General features: G+C 40.0%; 2 protein-coding genes across 2 annotated transcripts in view; one reads left to right on the top strand and one right to left on the bottom strand.

The window, feature by feature from the left end:
• Positions 1-663: 663 nt before the first annotated feature.
• EEF1B2 (eukaryotic translation elongation factor 1 beta 2) lies at positions 664-3909 on the bottom strand. The gene is made up of 6 exons (XM_079783066.1): positions 3724-3909; positions 3154-3276; positions 2025-2154; positions 1700-1766; positions 970-1095; positions 664-863 (listed from the first exon to the last, which is right to left on the bottom strand). Exons 1-6 carry the CDS (start codon positions 3801-3803, stop codon positions 709-711), a joined length of 681 nt encoding a protein of 226 aa, XP_079639192.1. The 5' UTR covers positions 3804-3909; the 3' UTR covers positions 664-708.
• A 424-nt stretch (positions 3910-4333) lies between these two features.
• Positions 4334-18786, top strand: part of NDUFS1 (NADH:ubiquinone oxidoreductase core subunit S1) — a 36345-nt gene continuing 21892 nt past the window's right edge. The window contains exons 1-13 of the mRNA XM_079781996.1: positions 4334-4489; positions 7003-7067; positions 7570-7661; positions 10053-10160; positions 10867-10943; positions 11337-11418; positions 11510-11640; positions 12303-12488; positions 14174-14308; positions 14901-15015; positions 15791-15936; positions 16270-16398; positions 18237-18366. Coding sequence (XP_079638122.1) covers positions 7007-7067; positions 7570-7661; positions 10053-10160; positions 10867-10943; positions 11337-11418; positions 11510-11640; positions 12303-12488; positions 14174-14308; positions 14901-15015; positions 15791-15936; positions 16270-16398; positions 18237-18366 — 1392 coding nt within the window. The 5' untranslated portion in view covers positions 4334-4489; positions 7003-7006. The remainder of the gene's footprint in view (positions 4490-7002; positions 7068-7569; positions 7662-10052; positions 10161-10866; positions 10944-11336; positions 11419-11509; positions 11641-12302; positions 12489-14173; positions 14309-14900; positions 15016-15790; positions 15937-16269; positions 16399-18236; positions 18367-18786) is intronic.

Below are 18786 nucleotides of genomic sequence, written 5' to 3'. Positions count from 1 at the left end.
ATTTAAATACATTTATAAAAATCTACTCAACACCTTACCTATATAGTGTATGTAAAATAGGTAGTTTCTCCTTTTTTTGGACTAAGAATGCTGACCCAAATTTATATTATGAATTACATAGTCACTGAATTTCTCAAAATGGAATGAGTATAGTGACCCTTAAACATGAACTTGAACTGTGTGGGTCCACTTATGTGCAGAATCTAAAAAGGTCTTCTGCACATGTGGGTTTTGCATTTGTGGATGCAGGAGGCCAGAAGCAGGCCTTGTCTTACACCATTTTGTAAGGGAGCCCTGGAACCAATCCCCTAGGGATACCCAGGAACTTAAGTATTAAGAACAACGTTAGTCCTGGCAGGTGTGGCTCAGCGAGTTCACTGTCCGATGTCGATTGCTGGTTCGATTCCAGGTCTGGGCACATACCTAGGTCGCGGGATCCATCTTATCAGAGTGCGGCGGCAGCTGATCCATGTCTCTTTCATGTTGATGTTTCTCTAAAACCAACAAAAACATACACACATACACATATATATATAATACACACACACACACACACAAATAAAAAAGAACAGTTAAACACAAACTTCCGGCTGCATGGGGCTCAGCACACCAGCCTCTTAAGGGACAACCGTACACCCTCCTATAAGAGTCAAGAGCCAAGGGTTATCTTTCAAGCTTTTATTTAAGGGCATGGATTCGGGATGGATTTTAGATCTTGTTGAAAGCAGCCACGTCCATGGACTGCACATAGTCCTCAAAAGCAGTGATCTGCTCCTCCAGCATGTCTGTTCCAACTTTATCGTCTTCCACTACACACTGTATTTGAAGCTTTTTAATTCCATACCCCACTGGAACCAGTTTAGCTGAAAAGAACAATAAGAAAAATCTTAGAGAAGTTCTGTTCATAGGCAAAGGTTGAAATTATGTAAATTTCTGATACCAATTTCAATTAAGAAAGGTTAAACTCACAAGAGCCCCAGACCAAGCCATCCGCTTGAATGCTCCTGACACATTCCTCTAATTTTGCCATATCTGTCTCATCATCCCAAGGTTTCACATCTAATAAGATGGAAGACTTGGCAACAAGTGCAGGTTCTAAAAAAATAAGAAACAGCATTATTTAAGTAGTTATGTCTTTTTTACCTTAGTCCAGACACAAATCTCTTTTTTAAATATATTTTTATTGATTTCAGAGAGGAAGGGAGAGGGAGAGAGAGGTAGAAACATCAATGATGAGAGAGAATCATTGACTGGCTGCCTCCTGCACGTCCCATACTGGGGATCGAGCCTGGAACCCGGGCATATGCCCTAACTGGGAATCAAACCATGACCTCCTGGTTCATAGGTCAATGCTCAACCACGGAGCCACGCCGGCTGGACCACAATACATCTTGATTTTCAAAACCATCTCCTTAGCCACACAAAACTATGGAATACATCTCATGTTTGTCACACACATGCCCACTTTCTGTTTTGCTAAGAAAGAGGTGTTTGATCATGTAACAATTTCTTTCCCACAGAGGAATGCCACAACTGCCACCATGAGCACAGCTGCAGACCAGTAGCTGTGGAAGTTCTACAGGAAGTTCTGAGATACTCACCTACTCAGTAAATGAGGAAATTACTCTGGGGATTAATCTTCGAAAAAGGTTATTCACACTATTATGAAATGAAGACAAACAATCATAAAATGACCTACTTTTGGCTTTCTTTGATTCATACTGTGCAAGGCGTTCTTCTCTTAGCCTCTTTGCTTCTTCGCTTTCCTGTAAAGAAAAAATTTAATATATTTCACAAAGCTGGTTGTTCCTCAGGTTAGCGACAGTGAGGTCATCACAATACCAGCTTTCTCAGAAAAAAGCAAATCCATCATGAGCTCAAGTTCAGCCGAAAGATGGTGATTTGATTTTATTCATCATGTAACCAGTGAGAATTTTTTAAAAGCCAGGAATGACATCCAGGCCATCAGGCTACAGAGGCTGTGCTTAAGCACAAGGATGCCCTTACACCAATTGCTGCCATACCTCCTCATCGTCAGACCCGAAGAGGTCAATGTCGTCATCGTCGTCTTTACTGCCGGCAGCTCCGCTTCCCGTGGTGTCTTCCACATTGGCAGGGCCATACTTGCCCAAAGCTTTCTTCACTCCGGGCAGGCTTTACAAAAATAATAATTAAACGTAACTATCAGGCGGATACAACTTCTTTACTCGGAAAACACACCAGGACTTGTTTTCATCATTATTTACCAGAACCCACTGAATACTCGCAGCTAAGTGCTTTCCTACGTTTTAACTCCTCACCCAACAAACATGGGTAGCATGTGAGCTAGTACATCCAATACTCACTAGGGTTTACTCTTTCACAATGAGTATTTTTTTAAAATACGTTTTATTGATTTTTTACAGAGAAGGGAGAGGGAGAGAGTTAGAAACATCGATGAGAGAGAAACATCAATCAGCTGCCTCCTGCACACCCCCTACTGGGTATATGTGCCCGCAACCAAGGTACATGCCCTTGATCAGAATCCAACCTGGGACCCTTCAGTCCCCAGGCCGACGCTCCGTCCACTGAGCCAAACCGGTCAGGGCCACAATGAGTATTTCTGTTTTGAGATTTCATTAAGTATGCTCAATTCCATTCTGAGTGAACTGGAGTCCACTTCCCCAAACTTCCACCCTTGTTGGCAGTTTCAGAAGAATGGCCCAGGACCCACCAAGGGAGCCACCCTCTCACCCCAGAGGCGGGCCCGCAGGGCAGGGCAGCGTGGGGGAAAGCTGAACTGCGGTTGTCCATGGGCTACCTGGGCTGCGGAAAAACGGGGGGCTTCAGTCTCTTTCTAAAGCCACAAAGTTAGCCCTAACCGGTTTGGCTCAGTGGATAGAGCATCAGCCTGTGGACTGGGGGGAGAGGGGGTCCCAGGTTCGGTTCCGGTCAGGGGCATGTGCCTTGGTTGCGGGCACATCCCCAGTGGAGATCGATGTTTTTAACTCTTTATCTCTCTCCCTTCTTCTCTGTAAAAAAAATCAATAAAATACAAAATAATAATAATAATAATAATAATAAAGTCACAAAGTTAGCACAACGAAAGGCGCCTGGCAAGTGCAAAGCTTGGAGAACACGCTAGGCTTCGGCTGCACACAAAGGCGGGTGTACCTGGCTTTCTCCTTCTCGTAGGACTTGATGTGATTGTACCAACGAAGGGCATGGCACAGGTCGGCAGGCGGGGGGCCCGAGACTGCTTCGAACACGGCCACGTCTGCTTGGGACGGCACGTACCTGCCGAGGGCACAGAAGTAACAACACACGACTCCCCAAGACGAGCCACGCAGATGGCAGACGCCAGGCCTGTCAAGTTCACGAGCGGGATCTCGCCCCTGGGTCGCCGGGCCACCTAAGCGGCTTCGGGTTTTTAGGCAAATGAGCTCTTTCTTTAAGGTAAGGAACCACCTGTCCTGCTCGAGCCTGAGGAGTGAGTGCCTGACACTTGTTAGACCGCAGAGGTTGCAGTCTTGAACGTAGACCTACAGGCTCACAGTGACTGAGCCAAGACGCGGAAAAAGCTGGTCGACAGCCAGTTAAGGGCTTGAAAGCAGCAGCTTTGGGACCCTCCTCCCCTCGGAGCCCCTCCCCGATGAGGGCCGGGGCCCGGCGGCCTTTCCCCGGCGGCTGCGAGGCCGCGCCACGTGGTCCCGGGCGCACCCGGCCGCCCAGCCCCTGGCTCACCCCTCGATGTAGCTCCTGTCCGCCAGGTAGTTGTTGAGCACCTGGAGGCCGGACGGGCTTCTGAGGTCTCCAAAGCCCATGGCGCTGGCTGGCCCGGCAGCGGGGCGGCAGCAGAGGAGAGCGGCACGCGGGCTATCGCTAGCGAGCGCTAAGAGGGGAAAAAGGGCCGCCAAAAGCCGGAAAACTCCTTATATAGAGACGGAGGCGTTTCCCTCCGCCGCCAGGGTTAAAGGTCAAAGTACGTTAACCTTCTCATTCCTCAACGTAAGAACCGGGGCTCTGGGTTAAACGGCCCACAAATTTTCCGGGGGGGGGGGTGTCTTTCTTTGTGTTGGGATATAAATTAACAAAAAGGGCATTTCTTAAATGAGTACCTCGGCGCCCCCCCGCCGCCCGGTTCCTGAAGATCTCAGGAACCGCCCCTCGGAGCACCGAAGATGACCGAAGAGGGTCGGCCTCAGCCGCCCGGGCACTTCCGGCGGAACTGCGGATCCAGGCCTCCAATCCCCGCCTCCTCCTGGCAGGCTACGCCCTTCGCCCGGCTGTCTGTCAAACTGACGGAAATTGCCGAACTGACCCTGAGCGGGGGGGGGGGGGGGGGGAACCGGCGAGTCTGAGGTTTCTCGTCCCTCCTGGCTTCCCGTCCTCCGGGCCCGGCTGTCGGAGCTAGCCGAGGCCGCCATATTGAATAAGCAAGCGGGCGTCTAAGGGGGTCGGTGTGGTGCAGACAGTTCTGCCGAGTGCCCTCGGCGGCTCCGGAGAGAAGGTGAGGTCGTGTTTGGGTGAGAAGGTGGAGGTGCCGTGGCCTCAGGAGTTTATTTCTTGACAAAACTTTCCTTTGGCCCAGGAGACTGCCTTTCCCCTTGTCCTTGACTGGGCGCTGCGTCCCACCCCGCCTCCCCGGGATCCCCGAGGGCCGGCAGGTGAGGTCTGCTGGAGCAAGAAAGGAGGAGGCCCTGGGGAGCACGGGCCCGAACGCAGGCTTAGGGTGACCTTGCCTCTGCAGGGGAGATGCAGGACATGCCCCTTTCTGGAGAGGAGGACGTGTTTGTTCCCTGTGTCAAGTGCCTTAAGCCTCAAGACGGGGCCTTTTCTCCCAAATCGGTACCTAGCTGGTACCGTGCGTACACGATTGCCGTGGCAACCGTCCACGCCTCTGATTGTTCCTTTGTTTTTGGTGTTGTGCATTGTTTGCGTTGGGTCGCACTTTTCAGTCCTTTCACGGGTGGGGAAACCGCAGGAGAAGACACGAAAAGTTAGCCCAAGGTCGCGCCGCGCGTAGCAAAGCCGCCCTGTTAGGAAGTTCCTGGGCTCTGGTGCCTGCTCTGCAAGGTGGGGGGTCAGACACGGCTCTGCCCCCAAACCAGCTGAGGCTCAGTGTAACGGGAACTGTTTCTGATGACTAAACATCAAGAGTTTTGTTTGTTTTTTGTTTAATGTTCTTCCCCCCCACCCCCACCACCAAATTGTCTGTGCATCGTTGATTTGTGGTTTTTGAATCTGTCATTACTCGAATTCAGCAAATTGAGGTTTTCATAGGACAGAGGCGACTCATCCTGGAAGTTGGTGATGAGCCTATTGGATGGTCATTTATCCCCAGGGACCTGGTATTAAGTCTTCAGAAGAAGGAAGTGACCAAAGGGCATCATTTCTTGTCCAGGAGCTTACAGATTAGCGGGTACTGGAGTTGGTTACTACCCTGCAGTTTGCTAGGGGAAATAAAGACGGATATACAAGTGTGTATGCTGAGAGTGAGAAGGGGCAGGAAAGAGCACTTGAAAACCGGCCTTGAGGGGCTAATGCTGCCTGAACTCACTTCAGCTTGAACGGACATTTATTCGGCTCCAACTAACAGCACAGCCTAGGAAGTATGGTTTTCTTGCTCTTTAGATCAGCAGAAACTCATTCACCAAAAACCATTCACTAGTAGGTGACAGACCTGATGGATGTCTGCAAATTCAGTATCACAGATTCAGAGTTAATGAGTTTTATGAATTATTGAAATCTGATTTAATGAAATTCCCTATTGTATATCATCTATAACAGGTATGTGAAACTTGATGCTTAAGACGTAGGTATATATACAGGGTGTCCCAAAAAAATGTATGCACACTTTAATAGCAAATAGCTGTTAAATGAAAATGAAATGTATCTTAATAAGCTGCCTTTAAAATTATATTCAAAGTGTGTATACATTTTTTTTGGGACACTCTGTATGTTATTTTCCACGCTCTTTACCTTGGAAATTCTTTATGTTGATATATTCTGATGACATAATTTGCATTTTTAAAACTTCCAAGTGAAAAACTACAGTTTGGATGCTTAGCCCATCTGATCAAGTGAATGGACAAAAACCTCTAAAAGTTCAGCTGACTTTTCTGTTTGCTCATATATGTCTTTAATTGTTGTTTAGGTAACCCGCTTCTATGTATTTCAGTAATTCAGCAAACCTTTTAGTTTTAGAGCAGGGTTTTTCACCGTCCAGCACTGTAGACACTTGGGATAACTTTTAGTGGGACCGTCTTGTGTTGTGCATTGTAGGATGTTTAGAGTACCCTGGCCTTGCCCCTAGATGCCTGTAGCTTTTCCCCAGTTGTGACAACAGTGTGTCCAGACATTGCCAAATGTTCTCTGGGAAGCAGAATTCTTCCTGGTGGAGAACCAGTGTTTTAGACCTTACTGTGTCAGCCTTGGGGCTAGGCATTGAAGATAAGTTCATAATATAGTAGGTGGAGAACAGATTTATTGCAAATCTGTAAGTTAAATGTACTACACAGCACAGAAAATGGCACTCCAGACACTTCAAAGGGTTGGGCTTGTGATCTAGCTCAGAATATCTCAGGAGCATTTAGAATATAATTGCTAAGAATATTAGAAGGCATATTGTTAGGAAATGAAGGTAGAAAGGTAGGCTTTACTTTACATAGATATTAATGATAAGCTCACTGTTATTCTTGAAGTTTATTTTATTGTATAATAGTATTTTAAGTGTGATAATTTGTTAATAGTTAAAAACAACAAAACTGCCCTTTACATAGAATTAGAAGGCCCAAATTTATATACCAGCTGCTGCTGCTTAGCTCCTTGACATGGTATAAGTCAGTAATCTCTTTGAGACTGAATATTCTCATCTATAGAATTTGAGGGAAAATATCAAGATTTGTCAATGTTCAGTGAAATAATGTATGTGGAATGTTTTAAATCCATAAAATATTACCAGAAAGTTTGTAATTAGGGTTCTTCCTACAATAATATAACTCTTCTTTGTTTCATTCTTAGCAATATGTTAAGGATACCTGTGAGAAGGGCCTTAGTAGGCCTTTCTAAGTCTCCTAAAGGATATGGTGAGTATTTTTTTTTAATTTGCATTTGTTTGTACTCGACTTTCTATTTTTATAAATTCATAGGTCTATGGAATGTTTGTTGAAAGACCCTAACCTCTTAATTTGTTTGAAATAAAAATAGAAACAAATGACCCAACTCAAGTAGGATAATTTGGGAATTATAACTTTACCTTAAACAGTTTATAGAAATCATCATGGAATAGAAAGTAACTGAAACTGCCCATCAGTGCCGCAAATGAAAAGAAACATTCTGATTTTGAAAAGTGGTCTTCCCAAGAACATATTTTTAGTGGTATTAAAAGTTTTAACTTACATTGCTATTAAAAGTAGACAACTATATTCTGTTTGGTATTCAAGATTAAAAAGCTTTTTTGTAATTCAGTATTTTAAAAGTTTGAATCTAGAGAAATTTTAGGCTTTAGAGTTAATTAATCCATTATCCTCTGCTATAATGAATTCACTGTATTAATCTATTTTTCACTTCAATATTTTTGATGGTCAGTTCGAACAACTGCCACAGCAGCAAGCAACTTAATTGAAGTATTTGTTGACGGCCAATCTGTCATGGTGGAACCAGGAACTACTGTCCTCCAAGTAGGCATATGTTCTAATTCTCTACTTTTGTGTATGTTCTGCTTTTTAGAAAAATACCAATTTATTTCTTTATACTGTTTATCTCTAAAATTTTCAAGATTCCTTGATAAATACTCATAAAAGAACTATAGGTACATGAAAATAACTTTGATTTGAAATCTTCCAAAGTGAGCTGTCATTTATGTTTCTGACTTTCTTTTATTTAAAATTTATTTTATTGATTAAAGAGATAAACATAGATTGGTTGTTCCACTTATTTATGCGTTCATTGGTTGTCTCTTGTATGTGCCCTGACTGGGGATCGAACCTGAAACCTTGGCATATCAGATTGACCCTAATTAACTGAGCTTCCCAGCCAGGGCTGTTTCTCACTTTCTTGGTGAACAATGGCAATTCTTTTGTTTCACTTCTGCCTTCTAAATAAATGCTCATTAAAAAATTTGAAGTTACTTAAAATTATTAGTTAATATAGGTAAGTTTGGGGGGAAAGTAACCTTTGTTTGTTGTGAGCCTGCTTGATGTTTTGACTTTCATGTAACCTTTCTATTTTCAGTATATTTCTAGGAGTATAACCTACAAAACAGGTAAGTGAAGGCCAGTACATTCTTGAATATTTAGTTTCTCCAAATTTATCCAGAACTAAGAAAATTGTTCATGCAGAAGTGATGCATTGTTGTATCTGCAAGTTATCAGAGAGCCAAATGCTGTGTATTCATTTTAGCCACCATTTCTGGACTATCTGCCAGGTACAGACATGTAAACAATAAATATATAACAAAAAATATATTCAAGCGCCCTGGCCGGTTTGACTCAGTGGATGGAGTGTCGGCCTGCGGACTCGGGAGTCCCGGGTTCTGTTCCGGTCAAGGGCATGTACCTTGGTTGCGGGCACATACCCAGTGGGGAGTGTGCAGGAGTCAGCTGATCGATGTTTCTCTCATCGATGTTTCTGGCTCTCTGTCCCTCTCCCTTCCTCTCTGCGGAAGGTCAATGGAATATATTTTAAAAATATATATGTTCAAGGTACAATGCAGAGTATTTTGGCAGGAATAGGAGGTGGTAGAAAGAGATATTAGGAGCATCTCAGGTGATTCCTGAGGAGATTTGAAAGGATATAGACAAGGAAGATTCGCATAGTTTGGTATTGATGGAACATAAGGTATATGTAGAAGATGAGATAACAGGAAATCAAGTTATTCTGTAGGGAAGGTCCAGTCATGAAAGAAGATATAAGCCATGTTAAAGAGCTTGTAGTTTCACCCATCAAGAGTTTTTGTGGCTATTGAGCAATATGTCAGTGACAGTAGGATGATGGCTTGGGAGAAAAACAAGACTGGACTGAGAGATAAGGAAGAGTATCTTGCGTTAGTGGAACAGGAAATGAAAAGGCCTAAAATAGATGGTAGCAATGGGAATGAAAACAAGATGTTAAAGGAGAGTGAGGTAAGATAGGCCTTTAGGGATGATGAAGAGCAGAGGAATTTTTGTGGACTATTTGTTGGCTTAATTTGGGGTGAATTAGTAGGGGACAGAAATAGGTTGAATTTTAATTCTTTGCAGCATACACTTGCATAAATGCCTGTTTAAGTCTAAAGCTTGGAGAAGAGAGAACTCTGGGCTGCAGATGAACTATAGATGTTATCATATAGAATGTGAGATAGTACAAAGGCTGCAATAATATCTCATTTACTGCATCAAGCAAGTAGGAAGACTGCATTTTTGCTGACTAGTTAAAACATTGGACATTGACGAGATTGCTTTAGAGTGAGGGCTTAAGGTGGAAGAACTAACTTTAGAGGAAATTTGAATATGCTTATTGTAGGCTCAGAGAAGGAGGAGTGCTAATTGATAGATAGAACTAATCCCCCTTACTAGGCAAACAGGAACTGGGAAGAGCTTCAGTCACAGTGGGGGTGTGAGCCCTGGGTTGGCTATTTGGAGCCAAAGCTAGAACCAGATCATAGCCAGCGAGACTGTGTGAAACGGAGTCTCTAATCTAAAGGAGGAGGCAAAGAAGATGTCCGCATATGAAACCACTGGGATAGAGTTTGAACGGGAGTGGTGAACAGTGGTTCAGAGTGGAAATGGGGAATCAGGCCTTCAGTCTGAGGATGCTTCATCTAGTTTCTTCCACGTAAAGTGGATCCTTAAAGAGGCAGCTTCAGAGCAGACGGGTTGGAATCAAAGAGCAAAGGAAGGAACTCTCTTTAGGGATGAAGTAAGAATGAATGAAAATATAGATACTTATAAATAGGACTAATAAGATAGGTAGGAGGATGGCCTCACACACACACACACACACACCCCCCCCCGCCCGCCCTCCTGTGTTTTAGGCACAACTAGAATGAGGTCAGGTTATTCTAATGCAAAACTTTTTTACTTGTCTTCTAGGCTTGTGAGAAGGTTGGCATGCAGATCCCTCGATTCTGTTATCATGAAAGGCTGTCAATTGCTGGAAACTGCAGGATGTGCCTTGTTGAAATCGAGAAAGCTCCTAAGGTACTTGATACCTAAAATTCCACTCCATGCTGTAGAAGGTAGAAAACTTTAAATCTTACAGCAAACTGTATTTAGAATCACTGTTATTGTAGTGGAGAATCTAGCCCTGTTTACTTCTATCTGTAAATTTATTTTTTGTGTATTTAATTCTCTTCAAAAGTGGAAACACATTGATGAAAGTGCTTTGTAAACACAAGGGCTATAAAATTCTAACAAATTTAGAAATTAAAGGTGACTTTCTACAGCTGTCAATATTTCCAAATGGCTATATGACACACAACTAGGAAACTAGGATGTGGAGTTGCTAAGCAGTACATCAGAAATGCTTATGTTTTGTCGTTTTCAGTAGAGAAAAGGGTAACAGTGAAGAGGTTCACTTTGAGTTTAATTTCATTTTGGCTTATGCAGTGTTAATTCAGTAATGCCTGCTAATAAAAAAGCAGTTTTTTGATGATGTGTTTCAGACCCTCTTATAAAAAATTGCATTGGTAGAATAAAATTAAGATGTAGAATGTCTTATTTGTTTCTAAAAGAAATATAAAGTCAGATTATCATATTCTGAATATGAAAGTTAAAAAATTCAGTCTTCAAAAATACTCTCTTTTTTGCTTGTTTTCAAAAGTATAATTTAATATTTTTATATGTTGGGTTACTTACAATTACAAATAAACACAAATGCTTACAGATGTTTCTATTGAAATTTCAGGTTGTAGCTGCTTGTGCCATGCCAGTAATGAAAGGTTGGAATATCTTGACAAACTCAGAGAAATCTAAGAAAGCCAGGTACTTACTGTTGCTTGGCTTAGTAACTTTTCTTAGAGCAGAAAATGATTGAACTGAGATTATTGCAGTGATATATTACTGTACTGGTCCTGATTTGCTTTGCATTTGTGTGAGTGTTTTTGTTTCAATTAATATGAATATTTTTTGAGGACCATTCAGCAACTTTCAGTTATTTTGTGTTGTTATAAGTCATAATTTTTTAGATTCTCTAATGATACTTTATTCTAGGCTTCTGTAAGCATTTTTTAGGTTGTGTTTAATACTACTTGGATAATGGTTACATTGACATTTCTGATAATAACTAAAATTAATACTATATGATAGCATACATCTGTGAAGGTTATTTAAATAGCATATGAAAACCATTTTATATATTAACAACTTTTCATACAGGGAAGGTGTGATGGAGTTCTTATTAGCAAATCACCCATTGGACTGCCCTATTTGTGATCAGGGAGGCGAATGTGATTTGCAGGTATGTAGGCTAATCTTATAAATCTTTTTGGTTGTCTCAAGTTTTAATTTTATTACCAGCATTAGATTAACTCTCTTGTAATCTATTTAAGGACCAGTCCATGATGTTTGGAAGTGATAGGAGCCGGTTTTTAGAGGGGAAACGTGCTGTGGAGGACAAGAATATTGGGCCGTTGGTAAAGACCATTATGACTAGATGTATACAGTGTACTCGCTGCATTAGGTAATTCCCCACCCCACCCCCCTTTCTGGAATATCATTTGTATACTTATTTAATATTCATAAAATTTGGTGAAATAACACCACTTTCATTTGGTGGGAGAAGAGGAATGTTTTTAATATTTTTTTTGCATCAGCCAATAAAATGGATAAGTTGATCACTTTTGGTTAATATCAATGTCAGTTGGATTAAAAAATCAAAATCTATAAGCATTAACTGTGATAATTTGCTGAGCTATATACATGTAATTTGTGCAATTTCATGTATGTGTGTTATGCCTCAAATGCAAACATTGAATTTTTATTTTTTAAAATATATATTTTTTTATTCATTTCTGAGAGGAAGGGAGAGGTCAGAGATAGAAAGAAACCTCAATGATGAGAGAATCATTGATCAATTGCCTTCTGCATGACCCCCAACTGGGGATCAAGCTTGCAACCCAAGCATGTGCCCTGACCAGGAATCGAACTGTGACCTCCTGGTTTACAGGGTGACAGTCTACCATTGAGCCACATCAGCGGGGCTATTGAATTATTTTTTATCTATGGAGTATGCTCACCTTTGAAAATATACTCACATCTTTTTTTAGTGCTTGAAAATCATTGTAGGAAAGGAGGTTAATTTTGCTGGATTTGACCATTTTATGGTATATTTTTATCTTGCAGGTTTGCAAGTGAGATTGCAGGAGTAGATGATTTGGGAACAACAGGCAGAGGAAATGATATGCAAGTTGGCACCTACATTGAAAAGATGTTTATGTCTGAACTGTCTGGGAATATCATCGATATCTGCCCTGTCGGTGCCCTGACATCGAAGCCCTATGCCTTCACTGCCCGGCCTTGGGAAACAAGGTACTTATCATTGTATTTTTGGGATAATTTTTGCCCTTTGCTACTATTAAAAATTTTTTTAAGAATTTTCTTTCTGAGTCCTAAGTGCTTTGGTCTGCTAAGTTATTATTTGTTTGCATTAAGTAAAATCCTAGTATATATATTTATTGATTTCAGAGAGGACGGGAGAGGGAGATATAAATATCAGTGATGAGAGAGAATCATTGATTGATTGCCTCCAGCACACCCCACATTGGGGATCAAGCCCGCAACCCAGGCATATGCCCTGACTGGGAATCGAACCATAACCTCCTCGTTCATAGGTTGACGTTCAACCACTGAGCCATGCCAGCTGGGCAGATAAAATCCTTTTGCTGGAAAATAAATAGTTATAGATTGGAGGATAGAATGAAACTGCAAATTTAAAATTTATGGTCTGTTTTTATGGTATATTAAGTTCTTAACTATATGAATATATTGTACTTTAACCAATTCCTATGATTAGACATTTTGTTTATATTTTTATAATTATAAATCTACGATAAACATTCATAAATTTTCTTGTATATCTCTGATTCTTCTGATTAAACCAAGAAATGGAGTAGAGTGCAACAAATTTGAATATTTTTAAGATTTTAGAAACATATAATCAAATTCCCCTCCAATTTTAAACTTCCACCAGAATTTATGGAGTTTCTTAAAATTCCAGGTGTCAAACATTGTATTTAAGTATGCAAAAGATTGGGGGGTGGAGAACAGTACAAAACAGATGTTTAGTTAGAGAGTTTGTTCCCTTCTCCTCAGCCAATAAGGCTTCCATAATCTGCCAGTAGATCTGTGTGTGGATAAAGGAGCACATTCAAAGTTTAGGCTGTTTTCAAGTTGGCCCAACTGTGTTTTCCACTGGATACTTTGAATCTCAGTGTTGTCTAGGAATGTGAATAGCTTGGGGCCCTCTCTGGTCTCAGCTGCACATATATGCACAGCCTTTGCTAGGAGTGCTTGCCCCAACTGTGACTACAGCCTCTAGTACCTTTGACTCTCCTCAGCTCAAGGATCTCCATGATATCACTTCCCCAGGCAACTTTGCTCATTGCTCCAAATGGAGTGATTGTTATCTGCAGGAAAGAAGCTCCCATCTTCACAGCCTGTCTTCTCCTGGCAAGACTTCCAGTTCACAGTGGTGGGAGAAGGGCTCAGAACTGCCTAAGCCAGAATACCACTGATTGCCACTGTCGTATTCAAAGCTAAGCAGTTTTTCCAGGCATAAGAGTTTCTCATGAGTTTCCCTTTGGTAGGTTTCCAGAGTGTTGAATTGGTTGTTTTTGTTAATTTTGTTCAGTTTTATTTTTGTTTTTTGGGGGGGAAGGAATTGTCAAGCTCCTTAACTAACCAAGCCAGAAATCTCCCTTCTTGTTTATTTTGATACTCAGATTGTTTCAGATTTGCCCATTTAGAGCCCTTCCAGTTGGCTTCTATATCAGATAATAATTTTAAAGGCTTCAATTTTGCATTAGGAATTTATGTGATGTGTTCAAATATGAGGGTTTTTTATTAATTTTTTAAAAGCATTTCCTCTGAGTTACATTATTTTTAGAAATTCATAAAGGAATTACACAGTTTTTTGTTTGGGGTAAACCAGATAGCAGAAACTTTATTCTTATTCATAAAATCAACATAGCAAATATATGTATTTATTTTCTCAGAAAGACAGAATCCATTGATGTAATGGATGCAGTTGGAAGTAATATTGTGGTAAGCACAAGAACTGGAGAGGTGATGAGAATTTTGCCAAGAATGCATGAGGACATTAATGAAGAGTGGATCTCTGATAAAACCAGGTATATGCTACACTGCTCTCCTTTTTTAAAAGAACTATCTTTCATATAGTTGCAAATTAATTAATGACTATAGACTATTGAATTCTGTACTATTAATATAGAGAATTGTACAAAACTAACAATAGTTTTAGATATGTCACTGGTTTTCATATTAACTTTGAGATATATCTTTTTTCTTTCTAAATGGAGAAATTGAAGTAGATATGTCAGTTTGTTCATTGGAGAAAATAAGCAAAATATAAGTTAGTTTATGCAACAGTTTTTTGATGAAATATTTAGAGGCACTCAAGTTTTATAAATAAAAATGATTTAGCTTTTTCAGTTATATTGTTTGTGTAATTTTAAGATTATTCAGGTAGCTAAAAATAAGTTATAAGAATTCAAGCTTTATAGATGGTGTTTTAGTTTTTATCTGATGTTCATAAAATATTTATTAGTTTACATCTAAAAAAACCTAGAACAATTACTTGTCAGGTGTTTATTAACTTACTTGATACTGAATTTAAGTAACATTTTTTTTAGATTTTAAACTTGGAAATTATAGTTGCCTCTTTATCAAGATTCCACAAATGGTGTAATTTCTGTTATCTAGATTTGCCTATGATGGGCTAAAACGTCAAAGACTTACCGAGCCGATGGTCAGAAATGAAAAAGGGCTTTTAACCTATACCTCCTGGGAGGATGCACTCTCTCGTGTAGCTGGAATGGTAAAACATTGAAATATAGAATAAATAGTATTTGTGACTTTTTCATTGACATCTTTGAAGAGAAGAAGGGATATATATTTCTTCACTTCTTTCCCTTTACGAAGATTATCTTTACCAAACATTTATTGAGAACTGTATGCCAGATGTAATGCTAGATGCAGGGATATAGAAATCACTAACACAGCTCCCACAGTCTTGTAGGGAAAGATACCTAATTAGGCAATTATCATATGCTGCTATGGGTAGTTGTGCAGGAAATGACATATGACATATAAATGATATATGAGTGGTGCTTAACCAGGGCTAGCATATGAAGGATGCCTTCCTGGATAAGGTGACTCCTTAGGCAGAATTTAAGAATAATGAATACTAGTTTGCCAGAGCAAAAGTAAAGGGGATGCCTTTCAACATGAAGGGCTTGAGGGAATGACAGATACTTGAGAAAAAGTTATATTTAACCATAACTCCTAGTCTTCATCTTCTAGACCTCATTTAAGGCCCTTTTGTTCCTAATTTAAAACAAACAGCTTCCTTCCAAGTTGGTGTTATTAGGGTTGGTCCCACATGTACCTCTGCATCTCACTGTTAGATTAATTAATCATTGGTGTGAAATTTTATTAGAAGTTTATTGCTTTTTTTCCTACTTGAAAATGATTATTTTTTAAATTTTATTTTTCAGTTACAATTAAAAATGATTATTTTGTTTTCTGAACTGTTCACTGTGGTCTTTGCTGAATGAAAACTTCTTAGTGATATCTTTTGCATTAATTTCCAGTTGCAGACTTTTCAAGGCAAAGATGTAGCAGCAATTGCAGGTGGCTTGGTGGATGCTGAAGCCCTAGTAGCTCTCAAAGATTTGCTTAATAGAGTGGACTCTGACATCCTGTGCACTGAAGAGGTCTTCCCCACTGCAGGAGCTGGGTGAGAATTATGAAGCTAGGATTTAGGTTTCCTTCCTTCCTGCCTCTCCCCACCCAACACATCTATAGTACTGGTATCTATGACTGAAATGTGACAACTTGGGTTCTCTAACATGCCCACCAATTGATTTTCACATTTAGATCAGCATTAAATCAGGAGCTATTGCAGAATCCAATTATAAATAAGTTTCTGAAACTTTGATGTAATTTGGGAATACTTCATATAAATGTTTTGTCTGGGATTGCCATAGGTTTGTTGACATGAGAATATTTGTGGATTGTCAGTGTATATTAGTTTTAAAGTAAACTTGTATTTTTAATTTTGTATTTCTAGCACAGATTTGCGTTCCAATTATCTTCTTAATACTACAATTGCTGGTGTGGAAGAGGCAGATGTTGTCCTTCTGGTTGGTACAAATCCACGTTTTGAGGCACCACTATTTAATGCTAGAATTCGAAAGAGGTTAGTAATAGTATTCAGGTTTTAAATATATTTATGTGATAATTTGTTTTATACATGAAAAATTAGTATTGTAGCTGATTTCTAAGTGTTAGTAAGAGTGAAACTTCAAAATACTATTGGAGGACAGTTTCTAACAGGTCTATCCCCCTTTCCTCCTAATGATCTTTTATTTTATTTTTAAACTAGAGGCCCGGTGCATGAAATTTGTGCATGGGGGGGGTGTCCCTCAGCCCAACCTGCACCCTCTCCAATCCAGGACCCCTCGGGGGATGTCTGACTGCCCGTTTAGGCCCGATCCCGGGGATCGGGCCTAAACCAGCAATCGGACATCCCTCTCAAAATCCTGGACCACTGGCTCCTAATTGCTCACCTGCCTGCCTGCTTGGTCGCCCCTAACCGCCCCCTGTTGGCCTGGTTGCCACCAACTACCGCGCCCCCCCCCCCCACCCCCCTGCCGGCCTGGTCGCCCCACGCATCCTGCTTGTTCAGTCATTTGGTCGTCCCTCACTAACCCCCCCTGCAGGCCTGATCATAGGCAGCCATCTTGTGAGGGTGTGAGGGTTAATTTGCATATTACCTCTTTATTATATAGGATAATTCAAGATGCTTAAAATGATCTTTGTACACACTCTATTTTGTAATACTGTTCACCCCGATTAACCAATGTTAACATTTTGTCATATTTGTTTTATTATTCTTATTCCATGTAGATATGTGTGAATGTAATTTTCTGAATTGTTTGAAAGTAAATTTTAAACATGATGCCCTTTTACTCCGAAATACGTCTATGTGGGTTTCCTAAGAACAAGGGACATTCTCTTAAATAATCAAGTATTTAGTATTGATGCAGTATTATTTATTCCACAGTTTATGTCTAGATTTTACCAATTTTCCCATAATTGTTTTAATTTTTTTCCTGCCAGAATCTAGTCTGGAGTCACACGTTGTAATTAGTGTTATGACTCCTCAGTCTCTTTTTTGGGGCTTTTTTTTTTTTTTTAAGAACACAGGGCAGTTGTTTTGTAGAATGCCTCTCCATCTTTTTGTATCTTAGAGACCTATGGATAGGTCAATCATATTGTCTAAACCGGGACACTGTTGAGAGTGAAATAGGGAGGTGTTAATTACTCCAGGATAACAGTTAACAGCCAGCACTGTCTCAGACAAATCAAAATATGTGCTCACCGCATTTATAACTATTTTGGAGGAACTGGATCCATACTTTCATGTCAGAGAGAGTAATATGAATGAGGTAGTTTGTTTTCATGAAATATATATATAATGTATATATTCTTCACTCGAGAATGTGTTTATTGATTTTTAGAGAAAGGGGGAGAGAGAGAGAGAGAGAAATAGTGATGTGAGAGAGAAACATTGATTGGTTGCCTCCCATATATGTCCCAGTGGGATCAAACCTGCAACCTAGGTATAGTCCCTGACCGGGAATTGAGCATGCAACCTTTTAGGTGTACCAGATGATGCCACCCAGCAGGGCTTTGATGAACTATATTTAAATGGCTTTAGTGAATAATTAGGAGATAATTCTGTTGTGTAAATATGGCAAATATACGGATCATTTATTCTAAAATTAGTCTTTATTTATAGCTTGTTTATACAGTTAGCATTCTTATACAGAAAATTAATTAATTGAATACCTTTGTGTTTATTTTTGCAACACTTTATTTTGAAAGGTACACAGTAAATTATATCTGTTAAATAAATGTTCTAATGTTTTTGTGCTTTTAACATTTTGTAATATAAATAACATGTAACACTAGCATTAATGAGACCAATAGCTCAGTAATTTAGCTCTAAAAAGTTTGCTGTTTTTATTTCAGCTGGCTTCATAATGACTTAAAAGTGGCCCTTATAGGCAGCCAAGTGGATCTCACTTACAGATATGACCACCTGGGAGATTCTCCCAAAATTCTTCAAGACATTGCTTCGGGTACCCATCCATTCAGCCAGGTACTCTCAAGTTATATGTATTTACACTTACTGATTTTTAAGTATTGTTAAAATTTCTTGCTTTTGTAATATTATGTGATTACTGTTAAAAATTACAGCAGTATGGACAAGATCATGGAAGTAAAACATTCAAAATCCTACCGTCCCAAACAAGTATTGATAATACATTATAATCATCTCTCTGTTCATATATAGAGCAAGATAGATGAATAACAGGCAGACAAAAATGAAGTGATACCATATGTGCTGTTTTTATTTACCAGAGTTTAATTTTATTTGAAATTATCAGAAAATACATTGAAGTGAAACTGAAAGGATTAAACCTTAACCTTCAATGAAGTCTTTCTTATTCTTTCTTTGTTTTAATTTTTACCCGAAGATCTCTTTCCATTGATATTTAGAGAGAGAAAATGGAAGGGA

This window comes from Cnephaeus nilssonii, assembly GCF_951640355.1.
Source record: "Cnephaeus nilssonii genome assembly, chromosome: 10".
NCBI classification, from domain to species: Eukaryota; Metazoa; Chordata; class Mammalia; order Chiroptera; family Vespertilionidae; genus Cnephaeus; species Cnephaeus nilssonii.
Note: the sequence above shows the minus strand (reverse complement) of the source record. Positions and strands in the feature narration are given on the sequence as shown.

What these genes read in the sequence shown, in the direction of transcription:
- EEF1B2 (XM_079783066.1), bottom strand. Translation starts at nt 3,803, where the DNA reads ATGGGCTTTGGAGACCTCAGAAGCCCGTCCGGCCTCCAGGTGCTCAAC. An exon ending in GACAGGAGCTACATCGAGGG is followed by an intron (nt 3,277 to 3,723) that starts GTGAGCCAGGGG and finishes TGCCCTCGGCAG; the next exon opens with GTACGTGCCGTCCCAAGCAG. An exon ending in TCGGGTCTGACGATGAGGAG is followed by an intron (nt 1,767 to 2,024) that starts GTATGGCAGCAA and finishes TTTTCTTTACAG; the next exon opens with GAAAGCGAAGAAGCAAAGAG.